At 46.9% G+C, this 25,000-nt stretch overlaps 1 protein-coding gene across 1 annotated transcript in view; it reads right to left on the bottom strand.

Annotated features, from left to right (window-relative positions):
- The window catches only part of zdhhc13 (zDHHC palmitoyltransferase 13), a 19,970-nt gene extending 3,670 nt beyond the window's left edge, over positions 1-16,300 (bottom strand). Inside the window, exons 1-11 of the mRNA XM_080538736.1 lie at positions 16,224-16,300; positions 14,348-14,586; positions 9,423-9,545; positions 9,037-9,114; positions 6,814-6,958; positions 6,472-6,536; positions 5,902-6,064; positions 5,359-5,484; positions 936-1,069; positions 621-721; positions 65-189 (exon numbers count right to left, since the gene is read on the bottom strand). Of these exons, the coding sequence (XP_080394862.1) occupies positions 65-189; positions 621-721; positions 936-1,069; positions 5,359-5,484; positions 5,902-6,064; positions 6,472-6,536; positions 6,814-6,958; positions 9,037-9,114; positions 9,423-9,545; positions 14,348-14,586; positions 16,224-16,253 (1,329 nt within the window). The 5' untranslated portion in view covers positions 16,254-16,300. The remainder of the gene's footprint in view (positions 1-64; positions 190-620; positions 722-935; positions 1,070-5,358; positions 5,485-5,901; positions 6,065-6,471; positions 6,537-6,813; positions 6,959-9,036; positions 9,115-9,422; positions 9,546-14,347; positions 14,587-16,223) is intronic.
- Positions 16,301-25,000: the final 8,700 nt, after the last annotated feature.

Raw genomic sequence — 25,000 nt, 5'->3', positions numbered from 1 at the left:
CACAGAGGCAGTGTTGCCCCTCTAAACGATGACATTACACATCATGACATCATCATCGTCATACCATCTTCTTCTCCTCCTCGGTTGCCTTGACGACGCCGGGGTCGGTCCTGCAGGCGCGGAGGTAGTAGTAGAGGAGGGCGGTGGCGTTGAGCGTGAACAGCACCTGGACAGTAGCGCCTGGGCCATGTAGGGCGGGGCGGGGGGGCGGAGTTAAGGACAGAACACACCTGGATGGACACACGGACAGGGGGATGTAGCTCCTCCCACTGGGTTGCGATTGGTTAACACTAGAACAGCCGTGCCTGGCAAAGCTTTACCTACTATAAGAGCCGTTTCAAGGGTCAAATGACCATAGTCTTTACAATGGGAAGCTGCTACTTACACACAACGACCACTAGTTGGCCGGCTTGTAAATTAGCCTGCCTCCTACACAGAACAACTAGCTAAAATAACTTTATACTAGCTTATCCTGATAATCCTGAAAATGTAAGGATACTGGGAATATCTAGGAAAAGTCATGAAAGGAGGGTCCTGAAATGTGATTGAGTGCAAAGGTATAAACCATTTTTAACATGGCTGTTCTAGTGTTAACAGAGGGGTCAAAGGTCAAAGGATATCAGGCAGGAACCAGAGGCACCATGTAACCAGCATCCAGAACACGGAGGCCATGAGGGCGGTGGAGGGGACCAGGGAGCGCAGGGCGGGGCTGGACACCTGGCTGGACACACACACACACACACACACACACACACACACACACAGATTTACTAAACCACGGTGTCTCGTTTGAAGAAGAGCTTGCTTCGACCACCTTCTCTCCCTCCCTCCCTCCCTCCTTCCCTCCCTCCCTCTCTCCCTCTCTCCCTCTCTCCCTCTCTCCCTCCCTCCCTCCTGAGGTTATTGACCGCGTGCGGTCGATGTGCGGTCCTCACCGCGAGGCGAGGTTGACCACGGCGACCACGGCGGCCAGCAGGACGCCTTTGAGCAGCCAGGAGTCAGAGTCCAGGTCTGCTACCGCCCCCACGCTGCCCATCACCCCCACACAGAACAGGAACTGCAGACACACCTGGGGAGGGAGGGAGAGGGAGTCAATGTGTGTGTGTGTGTGTGTGTGTGTGTCTGTCTGTGTGTCTGTCAGTGTCTGTCTGTCTGTCAGTGTGTGTGTGTGTGTGTGTGTGTGTGTGTGTGTTAGGGCTGCACGATTAATCGATTTTAAATCGAAATCGCGATTTGAGATGGTGCGATTAGCAAATCGCAAAGCCTGCGATTTGGGATACATTATACAGCGCGTCGGATTCAACGTCAATGAACGCACACGCCCAAGAACAACACTGCACGTGAAACGCCCAGGTGTGAATCTGTGAAGACGTTTCAGTAGCTAGCAACATTCATGGTGGATAAATGGCTTCAGCAGAGCCAGAAGCAACGATTTAGTCCCGAAGAAAAACAGCACTTCTGTTGTAAGTATTTCGGGTTTAGGATGTGCAACAAAAGCAGGTGTTGCGCACGACCTGTCGTGGAAGTCGCTACATCCAGAGGCAACACCGCAAACCTGTATCAGCACTTGAAAAAGTACCACAGGCAGCTCTATGACGAGTGTACGGTCAGAAACGGAGAGTTAAGTGAAAGTCCCGTAGCCCAGTCTAACGTTAAGCAAACTAGAGTTTTAGAGTCGTTTGCGGCTGTTACGCCGTATGAAAAGGGCTCACGTGAAATAACCAATTCCATCACGCATTACCTTGCTAAAGACGTGGTGTCTATTAACACTGTGAGCAACGAAGAGTTTAAAAAACTAATCCAAACGCTGGATAAAAGTTAATGTGATTCCATCCCGCACGTACGGAGCTGAAAATGTGGAGTAGCCTACTATGCAACAACAACCGATTTGCGGTCGAGCCGTGCACTTCATACATTACGACGAGTTGAAGAGCTTTATCTATTTCAATGTTTACAGAAAGGACCTATTCTTTTTTACTGGACATTTTTATTATGACTTTATTTAACTTGATTGCAGTATGTGCAATATTTAGATGCTGCTCCTGAGCCATAATTAAATAACCTTGTTTGTAGAAAGGTCCTATTTTATTTTCATATTGGAATTTTTAAAAACATTTTGACACTTGAGAGAAACAAAATGGCAGCTGTTTGAAAAAAACATACATAAATATGTTGTTCCAATTCATATCTTTTAAGTTCTCATCCTTGCATTAGAACAGTTTGATGGCATAAGAGCAGTTAACAGTTTGATGGTATCATGTGGTAATGCTCTCTGAAATTAGCCCATGATAGAAGGTGATTGACAGATTCATCCAATCAATCATCTGCCAAGTATTTTTTTAAAGTACCTGCCCTTTTCCAAACAGCTTCCAATGAAGCTTTCCTAGATGGTTGTGTGAAACAAACCACCTGAGTCAGGTTAGTAATGCTCCATCACATGTTTTAATCTGAAGCTTGATTTTAACGCAACCCAACTTTAAAGCAACCCAATGTAAGTTTAGTTCTTTCACTCGTAGCTCGGGCTGTGGGGGTGCTAGAGGAGGGAGCCGCTAAGTCCCCTGAAGACGCACAAACAAACTGCACGTTGATACGACCTTCCTAGCCGGAGATAATGGCCACACTTTACAAAAACTTCCTTTGGGTCGCTTTAAAAAGAATACCGTATTTTCCGCACTATAAGGCGCACTTAAAAGTCAAAAAAAAAAAAAAAAAACGACAGTGCGCCTTATAATCCGGTGCGCCTTATATATGGATCAAAATGTAAAAATTACATGACCAATATTTTTTTTTTAATAATAATAAAATGTTTCAGTACGACTGGTAAACTACAAAGCCGCACCGCTTGCAGCATTACGGTAATCAGTAAACGACGGCCGCCATCTTGGAATCTCCGCGAATGCTATGCTATTGTTATGCTATCATGTGCTCTGAATGGATGCCGTACTCACCCAACTGTTCAATTCGGACACTGAAGAAGAATAATTCAAGGGATTCGTGGACGAGGAATGAACTGAAAAAGTGAGCTTTACGTGTTATACATAACTGAACAATGTTGAGTTATGCACTAACGTTTGATTTAGTGGTATCAGACTGTTTCTTTTACTACGTGTTTACTGAAATAAAGTTTGAATGTTTGACTGAATTGAATTAATGAACATCTCATCCCTCTGTCTCCATGTCATTGTAGAACACCCATGCCTTTGGAATGTGAAGCTTGAGGTCTACAAAGACAAAGAAAAGTTCCCCTCCACGTTTGGGAGAAGAGTGAACTGTTGGGAATTTGTATTAAAATAACTAGAAGTGATAAATCATGTACTATGTGCTCATTTAAATAATATGTGAATGCGGTCAGTTGAGAACAATAGGAAGGTCACGCAAAGCCAAAAGAGAGGTTCTGTTTTTGAGCGACAAGAAGAAATACAAGCTCCTGACTAAAAGAACGTTTTATGATTCAAACTGCCTGTAAATTACTTATTTTTACCTATGTGCTAACAACCATTTTACACCTGCTGTTATAATATTCTATTTTTCTGTACTTTCATAACTAATGATTAATGATAAGTCTATTCTTCTAACTTGTAAATCGAATCCTAATATTACTGTGTAAACTTCAATAGTTGTGTTTTCACAAGACATTCTGATAACAAGACATTCTGATAAGGACACTGACACAATGCTCTGCTCATACAAAGTACGATATCACCATGGGAACGAGACGCTAGCAGGACACTCAAGCTGATAACATACATACACTCTCGCACCCACACAAGAGAAGAATTGAAGGCCAACGCTAACGAGAAGACTTTCTGCAGCTGCAACGGATTTGTGCTGACACTTGGAAAACTACCAGATAGAGGGGGGGGGCATCACCCAGCCCAAAATGTTTGATGAATTGTATAAAGGACTATGTACGGAGGTGAGAGGGACTCTTGTTTTAGTGGAGCCACTGCAGTTAACTTGTTGACGGCTAGCTGAGATAGGCCTGCAGAGGTGAAACTAGAAAAGACTCTTTTCCATGGAAATGAACTATTATTGCTTGCTGATGTGCTTGAATAAATATTATCTTAATGAACAGTTCAGTAGTGGTGCCTAATATTTGATTGGATCATATCATCTTAAGAAGTGATATCAAGAACGTCTCGTTGAGATTAAACGAACTCGCTTGTAAGTGACGACTCAATTAAATCGATACTGGAGAAGTTGATCGCCTTACAGAACAAGGCTGGGAGATATTGTTAATATTGTTAATATGTTATTGTTAATATTGTTATGTCTCCATGTCATTGTAGAACACCCATGCCTTTGGAATGTGAAGCTTGAGGTCTACAAAGACAAAGAAACGTTCCCCTCCACGTTTGGGAGAAGAGTGAACTTGTTATATTGTTTGGGAGATATTGTTAATATTGTTAATATGTTATTGTTAATATTGTTAATATGCACATTAACGTTTGAACAACATTTGAACGTTGAACAACGTTTAAGAACGCTTAATAAAGTTTGACTTTATTTGACTGTTGTGTTGACATTCCCTTTAGCACAGCTCCATCTAGTGGATGCATAACGCAACCCCAGTCAAAAAAAAAAAACGACAGTGCGCCTTATAATCCGGTGCGCCTTATAATCCGGTGCGCCTTGTATATGAAAACAATTCTAAAATAGGCCATTCATTGAAGGTGCGCCTTATAATCCGGTGCGCCTTATAGTGCGGAAAATACGGTAATCGCAAATTAAATCGCAATCGCAATATCTGTCCAAATAATCGCAATTTGATTTTTTTTCCCCCAAATCGTGCAGCCCTAGTGTGTGTGTGTCCTACCCTGTATCTGTGGATGAACCTGAGGCAGGGGGAGTTGGAGCGTGTGTGTGTCTGTCTGTCTGTCTGTGTGTCTGTCTGTCTGTCTGTCTGTCTGTCTGTGTCTGTCTGTCTGTGTGTGTGTGTTCATATGTGTGTGTGTGTGTGTGTGTGTGTGTGTGTCTGTGAGTGTGTGTGAGTGTGTGTGTGAGTGTGTCCTACCCTGTATCTGTTGATGAAGCGCAGGCAGGGAGAGTTGGAGAGAGCGTGTGTGTGTGTGTGTGTGTGTGTGTGTGTGTGTGTGTGAGTGTGTCCTACCCTGTATCTGTTGATGAAGCGCAGGCAGGGAGAGTTGGAGAGAGTGTGTGTGTGTGTGTATGTGTGTGAGTGTGTCCTACCCTGTATCTGTTGATGAAGCGCAGGCAAGGAGAGTTGGAGAGAGTGTGTGTGTGTGTGTGTGTGTGTGTGTGTGTGTGAGTGTGTCCTACCCTGTATCTGTTGATGAACCTCAGGCAGGGAGAGTTGGAGAGAGTGTGTGTGTGTGTGTGTGTGTGTGTGTGTCCTACCCTGTATCTGTTGATGAACCTCAGGCAGGGGGAGTTGGAGCGGATCCTCTCCTGGCGGATGTGACTGAGCATGTGCAGCAGCAGGGGGCTGTTCACCTGGCGGGCCAGGTCGATGGGGGTGTGGCCCTGAAGGAGGGAGGGAGGGCAGCCACGTCAGCGAACACACAGGCTAACACGCTAGCATGCTACCTGAGGGTCCATTGACTTGCATTGGGGTTTGGGCTAACAATTAGCTGTTAGTGCTAACGTTGGATCCATTGACTTGCATTGGGGTTTGGTTAATCAAGCTAACAATTAGCTGTTACTATGTTACTAAGCCCAGACAGATATGTGCTGACTAAAGTTCTGAGAGAGGGAGGGTGGGAAAGAGAGAGAGAGAGAGAGAGAGAGAGAGGGGGGGGGGGGGGGGGAAGAGAGAGAGACAGACAGACAGACAGAGAGACAGACAGAGACAGACAGACACACACACAGACAGACAGAGAGACAGACAGACAGAGAGACACACAGAGACAGACAGACAGACAGACAGGAAGTGGTCCTCACGTTGTCGTCCTCTGCGTCCACGCTGGCCCCGGCCTCCAGCAGCACGTGCGCCGCGTCCACGTTCCCCGCCAGCACGGCGCAGTGCAGCGGGGTGTGGCGCCTCACCTTGTCCACCGCGCTGGCCGACGCGTTGCACTTGATCAGGAAGTTGGTGGGCTCGGGCCTGCATGCAGCAGGGACACACGCGCTCAGGTTGACCTCTGAACTCTCTTGACACATTTCAGTCAGAGAGAGAGAGGGGGGGGGGGGGAGAAAGGGAGAGGAAGAGGGAAGGAGAGAGAGAGGGAGAGGAAGAGGGAGGGAGAGAGAGAGGGACAGAGGGAGAGAGAGAGAGAGGGGTACAGAGGGAGACAGAGAGAGAGAGAGAGAGGGAGAGAGGGAGAGAGAGAGAGAGAGAGAGAGAGAGAGAGAGGGAGAGACAGAGGGAGAGAGAGAGAGAGGGGGACAGAGGGAGAGAGAGAAAGACAGAGAGAGACAGGGAGAGACAGAGAGAGAGAGACAGAGAGAGACAGAGAGAGAGAGAGACAGAGAGAGAGAGACAGAGAGGAGAATAAGGTGATGGTTGGTTACCCAATGATCTTCTGTGCTGCCAGCATCAAGGCTGTCTGGCCGTTAGAGTCTGGCAGGTCCACCTCCTGGGACAGCAGAGGGACAAGGAAGGGCTCAGCACACACACACACACACACACACACACACACACACACACACACACACCCCACAGCTAAACCCTCAGAGAGACAGAGAGAGAGACTCATTGGACGGAGAGAGACAGAGAGAGAGAGTGTGTGGGTGTGTGAGAGATAACAGAGAAAGAGTTGACAGCGAGGGGGGGAGGGCTGACCATAAAGTAGGGTTAGGGTCAGGGTTAGGGGGTGTTAGGGTAAGGGGGGGGTCAGGGTCAGGGGGGGTTACCTGTCCCTTGGCCATCAGGTATGCAGCGATGGGCATGTGTTGGAACAGCACGGCCAGGTGCAGCGTCCTGTAGCCCTCCCCGTCCGCCACGGCGGGGTCCGCCCCGTACCGCAGCAGCTGGATCACCATGGCCAGGTGGCCCTGCCTGACACACACACACACACACACACACACACACACACACACACACACACACACACAGAGAGAGACACAGACACACGAAGACACACACACACACACACACAGACACAGACACAGACACACACAGAGACAGAGACAGACAGACACAGACACAGACACAGACACAGACACACAGACACACAGACACACAGACACACACAGACACACACAGACACACACAGACACACACCATTTACGGCAAATTTCACACCTTATTCCAAAGCGACTCACAATCAATACATTTGACTGTGAATCATCAATCCACCAGTCGTAGCAGGAAGAGAAATCTAGCTCAGGCCATAGATTAGATTCAACCTTTGTCATCGTCACAGCTCTAGGCGCAGGGTCAGCCATAGCCAGCGCCCCTGGAGCTATTTAAGGGGTTAAGTGCCTTGCTCAAGGGCACAGGGGCAGTGGTAGGCAGCTCAGATATGATGCCAGCAACCCTGTAGTCACCAGCTCACATGCAGCTCCCTCCTGAGGCGGGGATCACTATAACTGTGTTTATTAATATATCGTCACCTTCTTAAAAGAACGGCTTACGTCATATTTTCAAGTTTTGAGAAAAACAGAATAAACTGAACCAAATATAGAACATATGACATTTAGGCAAAAACATAATTTTCCTCAAAAGTGACGTCACGTAAGCCATTATTTAAGAAGGTGGCGATATGCATGTACAGTCCAGGTTAATGTGAGACACGCGTGATTGGGTCTGTCTGTCTGTCTGTCTGTATGTACGTATGTCTGTACGACCCAGGTTAGTGAGACACGCGTGGTTGGGTCTGTCTGTCTGTCTGTCTGTCTGTCTGTCTGTACGACCCAGGTTAGTGAGACGCGTGGTTGGGGCTGGATGTATGTACGACCCAGGTCAGTGAGACGCGTGGTTGGGGCTGCACCCAGAAGGGAAGGGCTGCGTCCAGCAACGTCATGGGATCGGAATGTTGGGACACCGGAATGATCGACCAGGAAAGAACCTTCTAATATACACTCAGAATGGAACGTATAGAACCTTCTAATATACACTCAGAATGGAACGTATAGAACCTTCTATTATACACTCAGAATGGAACGTATAGAACCTTCTATTATACACTCAGAATGGAACGTATAGAACCTTCTAATATACACGACTCCAGACCAGACAGGTAGATCTGATAGCTAATCAGGCTCAGTCTGATCCAGATTAAAGGTTTTGAACAACCGCGCCCTGGAGCTCAGAGCCAGTCTCACCTGACCGCCCAGAGGAGAGGGGCGGAGTTAAGGCCAGAGTCTCACCTGACAGCCCAGTGGAGAGGGGTGGAGTTAAGGCCAAAGACTCACCTGACAGCCCAGTGGAGAGGGGTGGAGTTAAGGCCAAAGACTCACCTGACAGCCCAGTGGAGAGGGGTGGAGTTAAGGCCAAAGACTCACCTGACAGCCCAGTGGAGAGGGGTGGAGTTAAGGCCAAAGACTCACCTGACAGCCCAGTGGAGAGGGGTGGAGTTAAGGCCAAAGACTCACCTGACAGCCCAGTGGAGAGGGGTGGAGTTAAGGCCAAAGACTCACCTGACAGCCCAGTGGAGAGGGGTGGAGTTAAGGCCAAAGACTCACCTGACAGCCCAGAGGAGAGGGGTGGAGTTAAGGCCAAAGACTCACCTGACAGCCCAGAGGAGAGGGGTGGAGTTAAGGCCAAAGACTCACCTGACAGCCCAGTGGAGAGGGGTGGAGTTAAGGCCAAAGACTCACCTGACAGCCCAGTGGAGAGGGGTGGAGTTAAGGCCAGAGTCTCACCTGACAGCCCAGTGGAGAGGGGTGGAGTTAAGGTCAAAGACTCACCTGACAGCCCAGTGGAGAGGGGTGGAGTTAAGGCCAAAGACTCACCTGACAGCCCAGTGGAGAGGGGTGGAGTTAAGGCCAAAGACTCACCTGACAGCCCAGTGGAGAGGGGTGGAGTTAAGGCCAAAGACTCACCTGACAGCCCAGTGGAGAGGGGTGGAGTTAAGGCCAGAGTCTCACCTGACAGCCCAGTGGAGAGGGGTGGAGTTAAGGCCAAAGACTCACCTGACAGCCCAGTGGAGAGGGGTGGACTTAAGGTTCCCGCCTAACTGGTCCACAACCGCACCCTTCGACATGAAATACCTGGAAAAACAGAACATGGAGGATCAGGAGACGACCTTCCACCAACACCAGTCACATGAATCTGGGGGGTATTTCATCAATGTCACTAAAGGACAACCCAGGCTTATTTTTTTTATAAATCCCGCAAGATTTATATTAAAAAAACTGTCTTGTTTTGATAATAGCCTCATTTTTATGAAGTCTCGCGAGAAAGACAATCAAAAAATAAGCCTGGATTTTCCTTTAATGACGTTGATGTCACACCCCCCAGACGTGTGTCCTGCCTAGAGCTCAGAGGTCAGGGGTCGGGGGTCAGCGGGGGGTCTTACTGGACGACTTCGGCGCGGTTGTTGATGGCGGCCCAGTGCAGCAGCGAGACGTTCTCCTTGTCAGGCTGCCTGACGTCGTAGCCCGCCTCCACCAGCTCCTTACAGCGCTCCAGCACCCCGAACCTGGACCACACACACGGACAGGGACACGCACACACAACACACAACACACGGAGATGGAGACGGACACACACATACGGAGATGGAGACGGACACACACACACGGACGGACACGCATGGACACGGACGCACAGACAGGCACACACGCACGGACACGCGCACACACAGACACACGCACGGACACACACAGGTGCACACACACACACGGACACACACTCAATCAATCTTTATTTATATAGCACAAGTCATACATTGAATGCAACTCAAGTGCTGAACATAAAAACAATAGTAGATAAAATACCCCTTATAATACCCCCCTAATAACCCTACACAATAAAACAAGAAATAGGAGATAAGAAATAGTAGAGTAAAAGTGTAAGTTGAGATAAACCCTAGATAAAAGCCAGGCTAAAAAGGTGTGTTTTAAGCTTTCTATTAAAGATATCCACACTCTCTGCCTCCCTCAAGTCCTCCGGCAAGCTGTTCCAAAGTCTGGGGTCATAGTGGCTAAAAGCCTCGTCATGGGTCTTAGACCAGACCCCTGGAACAACCAAGAGAGACCAGTACCAGAGGACCTGAGAGATCTAGAGACCAGAGGACCTGGGGGATCTAGAGAGCAGTACCAGTGGACCTGAGGGATCTAGAGATCAGTACCAGAGGACCTGAGAGATCTAGAGACCAGTACCAGAGGACCTGAGAGATCTAGAGACCAGTACCAGAGGACCTGATCTAGAGACCAGTACCAGAGGACATGAGGGATCTAGAGACCAGTACCAGGGGACCTGAGAGATCTAGAGACCAGTACCAGAGGACCTGAGGGATCTAGAGACCAGAGGACCTGAGAGATCTAGAGACCAGTACCAGAGGACCTGAGAGATCTAGAGACCAGTACCAGAGGACCTGAGGGTTCTAGAGATCAGTACCAGAGGACCTGAGGGTTCTAGAGACCAGTACCAGAGGACCTGAGAGATCTAGAGACCAGTACCAGAGGACCTGATCTAGAGACCAGTACCAGAGGACCTGAGGGTTCTAGAGACCAGTACCAGAGGACCTGAGAGATCTAGAGACCAGTACCAGAGGACCTGAGAGATCTAGAGACCAGTACCAGAGGACCTGAGAGATCTAGAGACCAGTACCAGACCTGAGGGATCTAGAGACCAGTACTAGAGGACCTGAGGGATCTAGAGACCAGTACCAGAGGACCTGAGACATCTAGAGACCAGTACCAGAGGACCTGAGGGATCTAGAGACCAGTACCAGAGGACCTGAGGGATCTAGAGACCAGTACCAGAGGACCTGAGGATCTAGAGACCAGTACCAGACCTGAGAGATCTAGAGACCAGTACCAGAGGACCTGAGAGATCTAGAGACCAGTACCAGAGGACCTGAGAGATCTAGAGACCAGTACCAGAGGACCTGAGAGATCTAGAGACCAGTACCAGAGGACCTGAGAGATCTAGAGACCAGTACCAGAGGACCTGAGGGTTCTAGTGGGTACATATCTTAAAACTAGGGGTGGGCATCGACGATCGATAATTGATCGATAAGGATCTTGGTCGATCACAAAATAAAACATTTGGTCGATCACAAAAAAAAAATTTTTTTTATTTTTTTTATTTTTGTGATCGACCAAATGTTTTATTTCAGGTCCTCGACGATCAATTATCGATCGTCGATGCCCACCCCTACTTAAAACCATGTCAGACAACACACACACACACACACACCCACCACTTGAGTATGGTATGTATGTGGGTGCGTGTTCCCTGACTGAACTTGTGTAACTGAGCTATTCTGTTGACAGTGTGTGTGTGTGTGTGTGTGTGTGTCAGTCTGTTAGGGCTTTCACACCCCCAAGGAACCGCTCCGGTTCGCGTTTGTGAACCAAGTCTGGAACCGGCCGGCGCGCTCCGACCAAAAATAAATTGCTTCGGAGCTTGAAAAGTTGGCTCGCAGCGGGAACCAGAAAATAGTGGTTCTCAAGCGCGAACCAAGACGTAGAACAGTCACATCGTCAGTGGGTGTGTCATATTCTAGGCTGCAGAGACCAGCAAGAAGGAAGGAGACAAAATGTAATGTAATCTAAGTCTAATCATTAGTGATAAAAATGTTTTAAAAGTTCCATCATTCTCTCTATCTTCCTCACATGCTCAACAAACACACACACACACCAATCATGGCTTCGTAAGCCATTTCTATTCCAGTAATGGAGCAGCTGGTTAGTAAGAGAACACGTGTAGAAAGTGTCTTGTTTTGTTTAATAGAAAATAGTGTTTATTTCAGATACTGTGGTGGAAGATGTTATCCTCATTTCCAGTTAAGTAGCTGCCATCTAGTTGTGACATTTTTGTTCATCCCGCCCCTTCATCACCCAGCGTTGATGACGCGGATGGTTCTGGTTACACTGGTATGAACGCGGGCTGGTTCGCCAGACAGAACCAAGGTTCGGAGGTTTCAGAATGCGAACAGGAACGGTTCCTTGGCGGTGTGAAAGCCATATGTGCGTCAGTGTGTGTGAGTGTGTTTCTCCTGCTACCACCCTTGCAGCATTGGGAGTCCGATGTTTGCATCTATGCAAAACCCTGAAGTCAAGCTAACCATGTGACCATGGGACCATGTGAAACTGCTTGTTTCAAACGCCTGTAGGCTCACGGCAGTGTGTCTGTACACACCGCCAGCAAACACAGCTTTGTCAAACATGGAGGGTATTCCATCAACGACGCTAAACGAAAATCCAGGCTTATCTTTCACAAGTCTCCCAGATTTATCAGAATAAGCCTGGATTTCCCTTAAGCAATGTTGATGGTATACCCCCCTGGTCAGGCTTTGGCAATGTTGACAACGACAGGTATTTGGCGACCACAGGTTAGCTAGCAAGCTAACGGGACAGTGCCGGAGCGCACACTGACTGGGTTTACGGGTTCCACGTCGTAAAAGGGACCAAAGTAATTTGATTGGACAAGAGGCGTGCGACCGTTCCAACACGATTGCAGATCAGATTCCCGGGCCGAATATTACGAACGCAGCCAAGTATTGCAGTGTTTCCTCTATATGCATTTATTCGTGGCGGGCCGCCACGAATGAATTTCCTCCGCCACTAATTGATTCAGACAGTCCACTTTGATTCAGGCTGCGCAGAAAGGCAGCGAGTTATTATGACCGGAGAACAGAAGAAAAGCAGATTGAAGCTAGATTCAGGCCGCTTCCAGACCTACATTTCGTTACGATTTAGGGCGTAGTTAGTTACAATATGTTACAATGTTGCAATTAACCTCGTCGTTTGTGTTCGCACTGCAATCGAGACTGAATCGCTCTCAACAGGCGCGCGGAGCGAGGCGACGCGCTTTCAAAACAGTTTTGTGATTGGTCCGAATTTCTCTCTTCGCCCGTCGCCGGTCCCTTTAATCCCGTAAACGTATCCTAATCGAAAATGCAACATCATCAGCGACGACTGTGGGTTATTGCATTTACTGCTGTTCTCTGGTTCATGTTCTTATACCAGTGCTCAGTATAGAGTATTTTAAATGAACATTCGTAATGTATGTCTCTGATGTTCATGGTCAATTAAATCAGCCTATTTTGTGAAACAAATAATGTTCCCGCTAATGGGTTAACCGAGCACTCTCGCACCTAACGTGCAAACACCTAGCTTCGAACTATTCATAGCAATATGCGCGGGGCAAAAATAATCTATTGCCTCTAAAATCACCACGAACAGAACGGCGGAGGTACGGGTAAGCAGGGCTCATGTTGGTGTCCTCAAAGGTAAGAGTTGGTTTTCTTTAACTCAACTGATAGCATTACCTTGCTGTTGTTGTTTACCGAATGCTCCATCTGACTGTCACACTGTGATTTTACTTGTGTAAACAGTTAATGAGTAACGTTAGCCGGTTTTGTGCGTGTACTCTCATGTAGGCCTACTTCGTATTGATCTTTCTGTGTGTGTGTCATGCGCGTTCCGCATGATCCGCTGCAGCTGTAGGATATATTGCTATTTGATCACCTTCTATATAAAATCATCTGCTCGGCTTTAATGACTTAACCGCTATTTAAGAAATTATAATTGTTGCCACCCTCTATTTTTTTGTGAAATTATGTCTTTGTTTTGAGCGCCAGTGCGCGTTTTATGCGCGTGCACGCGGAAAAAAAAACGCGCACGCTCCGAGCGCAAACAAATTACGCTCCGCCACTAATGTGACAAATCCTGGAGGAAACACTGTATTGTCAGGTATCTGGCGACCACAGGGTAGCTACAAGCTAACGGCACACTACCTACTACACACAGTGGGCTGTGTTCGTAAATCCGCTCCGGAAATCTGATCAGCTCTCCTGGAACGCCTGGAATTGTCCAATCAAATTACTTGGGTCCCTTTATGACTTTGAACCCAGTGTGCGCTCCGGCGCTCTGAGAGCGAATTTACGAACGCAGCCAAGTAGTGTCTGTGATTATACAACAGTTAGTTCCAACCAAGTAATTTGTTGGACAAGAGGCATTCCATGAGTGCCGATATACAGTATAACAGCACTGGGACTTTTAACTATACAGTATGTATCACTCCGCCGCAAAGGTGTTCTATTGTTTGTGTTCAGGTTACTAGGCAACAGTCCAGTTGAAGTTCAGTTGCGGAACTACTTTTTGTTAGCGGAGCCAAAATAAATGATTAAATAAACAAACAAATCATAATCTGTTGTCCCTTATTACTGTTAACTAATACATGGCGCTGTAGAACTGTTGTACAGTGCTGATATTCAGTATAACAGCACTCCCTCTCGTGTGATATTGCTTAGTTATGACGGCGTCTTACTGCGTTGCCTTGATGATGTCCCAGCTGCTGCTGTCGTCCATGTGCGACCTCTTCTTGGGCTGCTGGGTCGGGTCCATCATCTGGCCGCCGAACGCGGGCGCGAACGCGGGGCCTCCGAACCCCTGCGCCCCCCTCATCCCGTGCCCCTGACCTCCGTGCCCGTGTCCATGCCCGCCGTGCCCGTGACCATGCCCGCCGTGTCCATGGCAACCATCGTCCGAGTGGTTGTGGGACTGACACTGATGGAAAAAAACAAACAAACATATTATTTATTTATCTCAGACGTGTTATGGATGTATGACGCCCGGGCCTGTTTATTGTTGTATTAACAACCAGGGTTCAGGGTTCCCACACCTTCTGAAACATCAAATTCAAGCACCTTTCAAGACTCAATTCCCTAAAATTCAAGGACACAGCACGGCAAAGTTTGAGACAGAACTAGATGACGAGCTAAGTAAAACATCTTTGAATATATATATATATATATATATATATTTTAGAGAGAGAGAGAGAGAGAGAGAGAGAGAGAGAGAGAGAGAGAGAGAGAGAGAGAGAGAGAGAGAGAGAGAGAGAGGAATTCAAGCACTTTCAATGACCCATGTCTATTTTCAAAAACTTTTAAGATCTTGATTTCTTTTTCTCAAATTCACAAACTTTCAAGGATTTCAAGGACCCGTAGGAACCCTGAACAACACTTCAGCGTCTTTGAGCCCCGGAAAAGCGCTACATAAAAACAATGAATTATTATTATTATTATTAACACTGTCAGTGTGGTGGCACTGCCATGTCATCGATTGCGTGGGTAAAGGTAAAGTAGGGTTTTGGTTTACGACAACTTAGTGCAATGACAATGAATGAGTGGAGTGGGTTGATGGAACTGATGTTTTAGGGATGGTTAGTCCAATTGTTATTGCAAGATAGCCGTAGCTACATGTTAGGTGGCTGGCAAAGTGACAGCATGTTTGACACCCACTACCCGACCACTAAAACTCTCTCTGCCAATACCACTACCCTGGGCTCCCTATCACTACCCCACGACCACCCCTCTCTACCACTACCACACTACCCTACCACTACCCCGGGCTCCCCACCACTACCCCACTACCTCTCTCTACCACTATCCTACCACTACCCCTCTCTCTCTCTCTCTCTGTCTCTCTCTCTCTCTCTACCTCTCTCTACCTCTCTCTCTCTCTCTCTACCTCTCTCTCTCTCTCTCTACCTCTCTCTCTCTCTCTACCTCTCTACCTCTCTCTCTCTACCCCTCTCTCTCTCTCTCTCTGTCTCTCTCTCTACCTCTCTCTCTCTCTCTACCTCTACCTCTCTCTACCTCTCTCTCTCTCTACCCCTCTCTCTCTCTCTCTCTACCTCTACCCCTCTCTCTCTACCTCTCTCTCTCTACCTCTCTCTCTCTACCTCTACCTCTCTCTCTCTACCACTACCTCTCTCTCTCTCTCTCTCTATCTCTCTCTCTCTCTCTCTACCTCTCTCTCTCTACCCCTCTCTCTCTCTCTCTCTACCTCTCTCTCTCTCTCTACCTCTACCCCTCTCTCTCTACCTCTCTCTCTCTACCTCTACCTCTCTCTCTCTACCCCTCTCTCTCTCTCTCTCTCTCTACCACTACCTCTCTCTCTCTCTCTCTCTCTCTCTATCTCTCTCTCTCTCTCTCTACCTCTCTCTCTCTCTCTCCCTCTCTCTCTCTCTCTCTACCCCGGGCTCTCAACGTCATCAACGTGACTAGCCTGTTAGCATGTAGCATTTACCTCCTAACTGCTGCCGGTTTCTTAGCTTGGGTAAATGGCCAGCTTGTCGTGGCATTTAGACGTGATTAGGTATGTTGCTATGTTGAATAAAACGTCAACAAGTGTCAACTTACATCCTCCTCCCGGTCCTCCGTCCAGTCCATGTCTGACAGAGCCTTCTCTCTGTGTCAGGTGTGACCCTTCAGGCTGGGTTCGTCAACTCGCTCTGGACATCTGATCAGCACTCGTGGAAATGCCTCTCGTCCAATCAAATGACTCGGTCCGTTGATGACGTTTGAACCCAGTGTGCGCTCCGGCGCTCTTAGAGCGAGTTTACGAACGCAGCCCCTTTATCTCAGTCGCTCAACTTCCTGGATGCAACAAGCCACAGACCAGAAGCAAGGCGCTGATTGGATCATAATAATTATAATATTATATATATATATATATATAAATTATAATAATTATTATATTATATATATAAATTATTATTATATTATTATTATATTATATTATAATAATATAATAATCATCTGTCACTTATCTCACTTGTGTCACTTATCTCACTTGTGTCACTTATCTTAACTATCTTGGTTGGTTACACGTAAAATCTATTGGAAATACCCCCAGCAAATGACTGGTAGACAACTATTATTATATAATCATAATATATCATATAATAATATAACAAAACGATACTTCAGGTCCGACAAGTTTTTTTTTTCTTCCATCCAATCAGGAGCGAGGAAATTATCACAACACACCAATTCTGTGTTCACCTAAACTTCCTCCGGACAGCCACATTTCCGTTATCAAACGGTCCGCGTCAAACAGGATTTCAATGCAGTAATAAAACAAAATACTACATTTTTATCTGGTCATAAAAAAATAAAATAAAACGTTTTCGACTATTTAGATCGGAGTTTCAAGGGGTTGCGTATGTTTCCAACTCTACTCTCTAAAGAAATAGACAAAATACTACCACCTAACGTTTTTGTTACAATTGTGTGACATCAAATATATTATTAATACATGTAATAATTAAATTAATAATCCTTATATTTGCTAGTAGACTACACTAGTAGTCTAGTGGATGCTCGTTATTGACCACAGCTATGAGGGCAACAGTTCCAATCATGTAAGCTGGGATGTTGGGTTGGATTTATGTTAACCCTGTCCCATGTCGATAAGTTGTACTGTTATCCCTTAGACAGAGAGAGACAGAGAGAGACAGAGAGAGAGAGACACAGAGAGACACAGAGAGAGACACACAGAGAGACAGAGAGAGACACAGAGAGAGAGAGACACAGAGAGACACAGAGAGAGACACAGAGAGAGAGAGAGAGAGAGATAGAGAGAGACAGAGAGAGACAGAGAGAGACAGAGAGACAGAGAGAGAGACAGAGAGAGAGAGACACAGAGAGACACAGAGAGAGACACACAGAGAGAGAGAGAGACAGAGAGAGAGAGAGACAGAGAGAGAGACAGAGAGAGAGAGACACAGAGAGACACAGAGAGAGACACACAGAGAGACAGAGAGAGAGAGAGAGAGAGAGAGAGAGAGAGAGAGAGAGAGAGAGAGAGAGAGAGAGAGAGAGAGAGAGAGAGAGAGAGGGAATTGGGATGTGAGGTCGAGGAAGACGTGGGGCAGATTTGGCAGACAGACAGGGAAGAGGACACAAGGCAACTTTCCTATGTCTAGATATGATGAGGATGATACATGGAAAGTAGGTGATTTGGCAGGGCTGGGTCGTTGTGGGTTGAGACTGGGGAAGGGGGGGGAGGGTCGGATGGAGTTGTGATTTGTGAGATGAGGGGACCCACACCCACACCACCCTGGCAACAAACACTTCACACGGCTGCGCTCAGGCGCTTCAGTACCATGCCCACCTGGACTAACAGACTAAAGTTCCGTTTCTTCCCCAGGGCCATACGTGCACTAAACTCGGCTAAGATCTAGAAAACAAACTGTAACCCCCCCCTCCCTGTGCAATACGAGAAACTCATGTGCAATAACCATGGGAATAGTGCAATGTTCTATAACCCTGCAATATGTTTACATTCTTGTGATAAGGATCATATACTGTATATAAGTCTACTAGTCCATATGTTTATAGTATATGTTTAAAGTACACAGTTACATGTTAACTCCCCCCTGTCTACATACCCCCGTGTGAATATATAGTGCTATATAGTGTATATACGTATAGAAGTTCACATAATAGATACATTCTCTGTCTACCGACCACTTATCCCCCTATTTCTATTTATATCCCCCCCTATTTATGTCTCATTCTTTTGATTATTGTCTTAAGATTTATTTTTTATTATCTCAGGACTGTGTTTGTTTGTTAGCACCTAGGGTTTGCATTTGAATTTCGTTGTACCTGTTACCATGACAACAAAGATCATTCAATCATCTGGGGGTGACGTCACCAAGCTCCGCCCAAGAACCGTCCTATTCTTCCGGGACACCGTAGTGACTAATCGCTCGCGCCCGAGAAGAAGAGCGGAAGAGAAAGTCGCCATGTGCTCACTCCCAGCTGAATGTTTTGAAAGCATTTATTTTATTTGAAAGAAGAGTGACCCATTGGTTATTAGTTGTGTCTGGTATTTACTTTTTTTGTAATACTTTTTTTTTTTACTTATGTTTGACCACTTATAATATAATTTTGGACAATATCTGGTTGGATTATTTTTTGGGGCCAAGAGGCAAATGTCAAGGACTTGCATTTCGGCGACAACGCGACAGGCTAAGTAGCTGACTAGCCAACTTATGTAGACAGTTTGCAGTTAGTATTATTAACCAGTTAGCTAATATCCATGCTCTCGTTGAAGAGTCATATCAGGTGAATTAGTAGACTTGTTACCTCACAGTTTTAGATATAAAGGCAGGTCTAGCTAGCTGTATATCACCAGAGCTATGTAGCCCCGAGTGCCAGACCTGTGATTTCCTAGTTTTCCCTGTTAGCAACTATAGGCTGCGTTCGTAAATTCTCTATGAGGGCGCCCGAGCGCACAATGGGTAGTAAAAGTAATTTGATTGCACAGGAGACATTCCATGAGTGCTGATCAGATTCCAGAGCGAATTTACGAACGCAGCCACGGGGCCAGCTTGGTGAGAGCTCAGATGGATGGGGCTGGTGTAATGTTGGAGCAGGATGAGAGGGAGATATCAGCCACTGGGTCAGATTGTGTTGATAAAAAGGCAGATTTAGCCCAACATGCCAACCAATGGATGGAGCCTATAGAGGAAGTTCTAGACTTGGAGAACAACCAATGGATGGAGCCTATAGAGGAGGTTCTAGACTTGGAGAACAACCAAACAGATGATGAAACGGAGCAGAGTCCTGTCGACAACTTCGATCATCATTCAGAATTCAACCCCTATCCCCTTTGCACGAAATTAGGTCTAGACCTCGACGTAGGCCTACAATCCGAATCAGGTCCCAAAATGAAACTGGACTTGCAGTTGTTGACAAGGGCTTTAATATACGAGATCCATCGGTTCGTAAAATCTTCTAGGCCTAAACAAACTCATATATATGCTCTTTATGATATTCTGGAATACAACTTTGACCTTAGTTCACACAACCAGGTACGTTCGGAGCTTGCCGTCGTCATCTCGAGTAGAGTGAACAGCATGGCCCAGACACAAAAGAATAAACTCTTAAAGAACGGCGAGTACGCAAGAGAAGTGTTTGTTATACCTGACGTGACACACCACAGGAAGTCTGAAAGAATTGCCAGAGAAAAAACATTCTCGTGGGCGGAGCCTATAGAGGAAGTCCTAGACTTGGGGAACAACCAAACCGATGCGTCAGAAGAACACACAGGAACGAGTACGGAGATCCACTCAGAACCAACAACCAGTCAGAACTCTGAAGGGAGTCCGACCCAGAGAGGGGGCGCACATGTAGGCCTAGGCATGAAGCTGGAGAAGAAGAAGAAGAAAAAAATGACGGAACACTACTTCCCCCTCTGCGAGAAATTAGGTGTGCAGCTAGATGTGAAATGCAAACCGGCCAGGGTGAAACTTGACCTGCAGCTGCTGACTATGGGTGTGATGTATGAGATTCATATATTTGTGCACAAAAGAAGAAAACAAAAGAAAAATGGAGCTTATATGTACAAGCTTCATGATATCCTACAGCACAATTTCGATCTTAGTATGAGAATGCAAGGTGAGAGTCGTTACGTATTTGCTATGTACCTTTCAACTAGGGTGAGAAAAATGGCAACGGACCTAGGCTCTCGCCTGAGAACAAAATATTCGGGAAAACCGTTTGTAATTCCTGAGGCGATTCAACACAAAGTACCCAGAACGACAGCAGCGGCTGCTCTGCCTGAAAGAAGGTCTGAGAGAAAAGTCAGAAATACAATACAGACACAGATGGATTGCAACAGGAAACAGGAGGCCATCGAGAGAGAGGAGACGGACGGTCGTGCCCAAAAAGCTGCCTGTCAAGTCATTGACCTCCCATTATGGACTGGTGCTACTGCAACACTTGGCCGGGACAACCCACCTGCTGACCTCTGTATGGAGGAGAAGTCTGTTCTGCACTCATGGGTGGAGCCTAAAGAGGAAGTTCTAGACTTGGAGAACAACCAATGGGTGGAGCCTAAAGAGGAAGTTCTAGACTTGGAGAACAACCAATGGGTGGAGCCTAAAGAGGAAGTTCTAGACTTGGAGAACAACCAAACAGATGATGAAACGGAGCAGAGTCCTGTCGACAACTTCGATCATCATTCAGAATTCAACCCCTATCCCCTTTGCACGAAATTAGGTCTAGACCTCGACATAGGCCTACAATCCGAATCAGGTCCCAAAATGAAACTGGACTTGCAGTTGTTGACAAGGGCTTTAATATACGAGATCCATCGGTTCGTAAAATCTTCTAGGCCTAAACGAACTCATATATATGCTCTTTATGATATTCTGGAATACAACTTTGACCTAAGTTCACACAACCAGGTACGTTCGGAGCTTGCCGTCGTCATCTCGAGTAGAGTGAACAGCATGGCCCAGACACAAAAGAATAAACTCTTAAAGAACGGCGAGTACGCAAGAGAAGTGTTTGTTATACCTGACGTGACACACCACAGGAAGTCTGAAAGAATTGCCAGAGAAAAAACATTCTCGTGGGCGGAGCCTATAGAGGAAGTCCTAGACTTGGAGAACAACCAAACCGATGCGTCAGAAGAACACACAGGAACGAGTACGGAGATCCACTCAGAACCAACAACCAGTCAGAACTCTGAAGGGAGTCCGACCCAGAGAGGGGGCGCACATGTAGACCTAGGCATGAAGCTGGAGAAGAAGCTGGAGAAGAAGAAGAAGAAAATGACGGAACACTACTTCCCCCTCTGCGAGAAATTAGGTGTGCAGCTAGATGTGAAATGCAAACCGGCCAGGGTGAAACTTGACCTGCAGCTGCTGACTATGGGTGTGATGTATGAGATTCATATATTTGTGCACAAAAGAAGAAAACAAAAGAAAAATGGAGCTTATATGTACAAGCTTCATGATATCCTACAGCACAATTTCGATCTTAGTATGAGAATGCAAGGTGAGAGTCGTTACGTATTTGCTATGTACCTTTCAACTAGGGTGAGAAAAATGGTAACGGACCTAGGCTCTCGCCTGAGAACAAAATATTCGGGAAAACAGTTTGTAATTCCTGAGGCGATTCAACACAAAGTACCCAGAACGACAGCAGCGGCTGCTCTGCCTGAAAGAAGGTCTGAGAGAAAAGTCCGGAAAACAACATCAACATCAACACAAACACTAATAGACTACAACAGGATATGGGAGGTCATCAAGAGAGAGGAGATGGAAGATCATGCTAAAGAAGCTGACCTCCCACGATGAACTGGTGGTGCTGCAACATTTGGCCTGGACAACCCACCTGCTGACCCTTAGATGACCCCTGGACAACCCACCTGCTGACCCCTGGGTGACCCCTGGACAACCCGCCTGCTGACCCCTGGACAACCCACCTGCTGACCCCTGGATGAAGGAGAAGCACCGATCTCAACTCAGAACAAAAATCTCAAGAGAACTGTTTGTAGTTCCCAACGCCACCCAACACACAGCAGCGTTTGTAGTTCCCAACGCCACCCAACACACAGCAGCGTTTGTAGTTCCCAACGCGACCCGACACAGACAACCCAAAGCAGCGGCTCCTAGGCCTCCAAGAGAGTCTGAGGGAAATGTCAGGGAAACGATACCGTCACAAAGGCAAGAAGATTTCAAAATGATACGGGAGGCCATAGAGAGAGGGGAGATGGTCGGTCGTGCCAAAAAAGCTGCCCACATGTGAAATGCAAACCAGCCAGAAAGAAACTGGACCTGCAGTTACTGACCATATCCAATTTCTGACACTGTCAAACCATCCCCAGATTTCACTGTGGTAGGCCTATACGGTATTGCCGCAGAATAAAAACTATGTCGGACTAAACCCTAACCCTAGGCATCAGTTTAGTTCTATAGCACATGTACGCTTTCTTTTCTTTTTCTTCTTTTTTGTTCTAGTTCTGCTCAGCAGGAAGAGATGCAGATGAGTATATATGTATCAGGGTTCCCGAGCCCTAACCCAGCAAGACAACCCAATTTCATGATCAACACACCTTAGTGGAGAATCGCATTTTTTGTGACATTATTTGCCAGCCGTTCTTGTACATATTGTTTTTGGTTTTAGTCAACTTTCCATCAAGAGTTCAGACCTCCAGTTTCAGACATAAGGACACGGACTCAGCTGTCTCCTATTCTGTGGAATGTTTTTTTTTTTTTTGTTTTTTTTAAAGGACTGCTGACGTATGAAGGTATTGCTCAGCCACATCATGAAAAGTCTTAACACTAGAACAGCCGTGCCTATTTACTATAAGAGTCGCCTCGGGGGTGAAATGACCATAGTCTTTACAACGGGAAGCTGCTACTTACACACAAAGATCACTAGTTGGCCGTCTCGTAAATTAGCCTGCCCCCTACACAGAAAAACTGCAAAATAGCTTTATACTAGCTTATCCTGATGTGATATTGTAATATCTAGGGAAAGTCATGAAAGTAGGGTCCTGAAATGTAATGAGTGCAAAGATATAAACAATGCTTTACTCACAGGGGTCAAATGAGCCCACCCACGGCTGTTCTAGTGTTAAGCCTCTCTTGACAACATGTTGGTGTGACGCTGTGATGTTAACAGGAGGCTGTGGTCGATGTTTCCTCTGGGCTGGGGCCAGCGGTGTCTGTCTGTCTGCCTGCCTGTCTGTCTGTCTATCTGTCTGTCTGTGTAATGGTGCAACACGTCAGACTGTGAGAGGAAGTCAGCGTAGATAAGAGCAGCAACCCACCCCCCAAAAAATCAAGGTCTTAAAAGTTATTTCATTTTTGTTTAATTGTTGTCTGTGAGTGTCTGTGAGTTCCTATTATATACATTCTCATCCAGATCTGTCTCAAATTATGGTCCTTGAATTTGAGGGAATTGAGTCTTGAAAGGTGCTTGAAAGGTGCTTGAATTTGATGTTTCAGAAGGTGTGGGAACCCTGCATTCAGTTATGGAGCAGTCACTGTTATGGTGCTATACAGACCTATATACTGTATTAATCTATATAGGGCTGTATAGTACCGTACAGGGTACAGAGATATACTGTATGTATATATATATATATATATATATATTAAATTCTTGTTCTCTCCATGGAATGAAGTGTCTTTGAGTACTGAGGAGAGCACTACAGAAAATAAAGGCATTAGTATTATTATTATTACCATTAGCACAGCGGTGACGTTGGTTATACACCCACCCCACCCTCCCATCAGCTGCTCCACCCACGACTCACTTCCTCTTGAAACTGAGAGAGAGAGAGCCAAAGACTGAGACAGAGACAGAGAGAGAGAGCCAGAGAGCCAGAGAGAGAGAGAGAGAGAGACAGACAGACAGACAGACAGATAGAGAGAGAGAGAGAGAGAGAGAGAGAGAGAGACAGACAGGGAGAGAGAGAGAGAGCCAGAGACAGACAGACAGAGAGAGAGAGAGAGAGAGAAAAGCAGGCAGAGAGAGAGAAAACAGCAGTCGGAGAGGAAAAGAGATTGGAAGAAGAGAGTGAGAAAGTCTGTGAGTGAGTGAGAGAAGTAGAAAGATGTAAAGAGAGAGAGAGAGGAAGTCCCAGAGAGACTGAGAACTTGAGGGCAACCGGACAGTGAACAGATCCACCCCTAGAGGGCAGCGGCGCTACCGTGAACACATTCACCACTCTGCTCTGCCTCCCCGAAGACAAGGTCTGTAGATCCTTTCCTCTCTAAGTGCTTTAACAGGACGATACGACACGTCTTCTTACCAGGCTGAAAGGGGTTGTTAAAGGGACAACAGAGAACGACCAGCCTATATCCTCTCGTACGATTGGCTGGTCGTGAGGGTGGGAATGAAGGGGCTGTTGAAGTCGTGGTCCAAACTGTCCTGAGAGACAGGCTCGGCAGAGTGCAGCTGTAAGCAGCCCAGCTGGAGGGAGGGAGGGAGGGGGGAGGGGATGGGGGAGGGAGGGGGGATGGAGGGAGGGAGGAGGGAGGGAGGGGGGATGGAGGGAGGGAGGGGGGGAGGGAGGGAGGAGGGAGGGAGGGGGGATGGAGGGAGGGAGGGGGGGAGGGGATGGGGGAGGGAGGGGGGATGGAGGGATGGAGGGAGGGGGGAGGGATGGAGGGAGGGAGGGGGGATGGAGGGGGGAGGGGGGGATGGAGGGAGGGAGGAGGGAGGGAAGGAAGCCAAGGCAGAAGTATAGTAACAGTTATTACCCAATACCCATCAGTGTGTAGGGCTCGAACCAGAACACAGACGGGGGAGTCATTAACCAAGAGGTTCCAAAGAGGGAACAAACAGAGAAAGACAGAGGAAAGGACACAGTCTCACTGAGCTGC

Source organism: Nansenia antarctica, assembly GCF_963989245.1.
Source record: "Nansenia antarctica genome assembly, chromosome: 9".
NCBI lineage: Eukaryota > Metazoa > Chordata > Actinopteri > Argentiniformes > Microstomatidae > Nansenia > Nansenia antarctica.
This window is presented reverse-complemented; position numbering and strand designations above follow the sequence as displayed.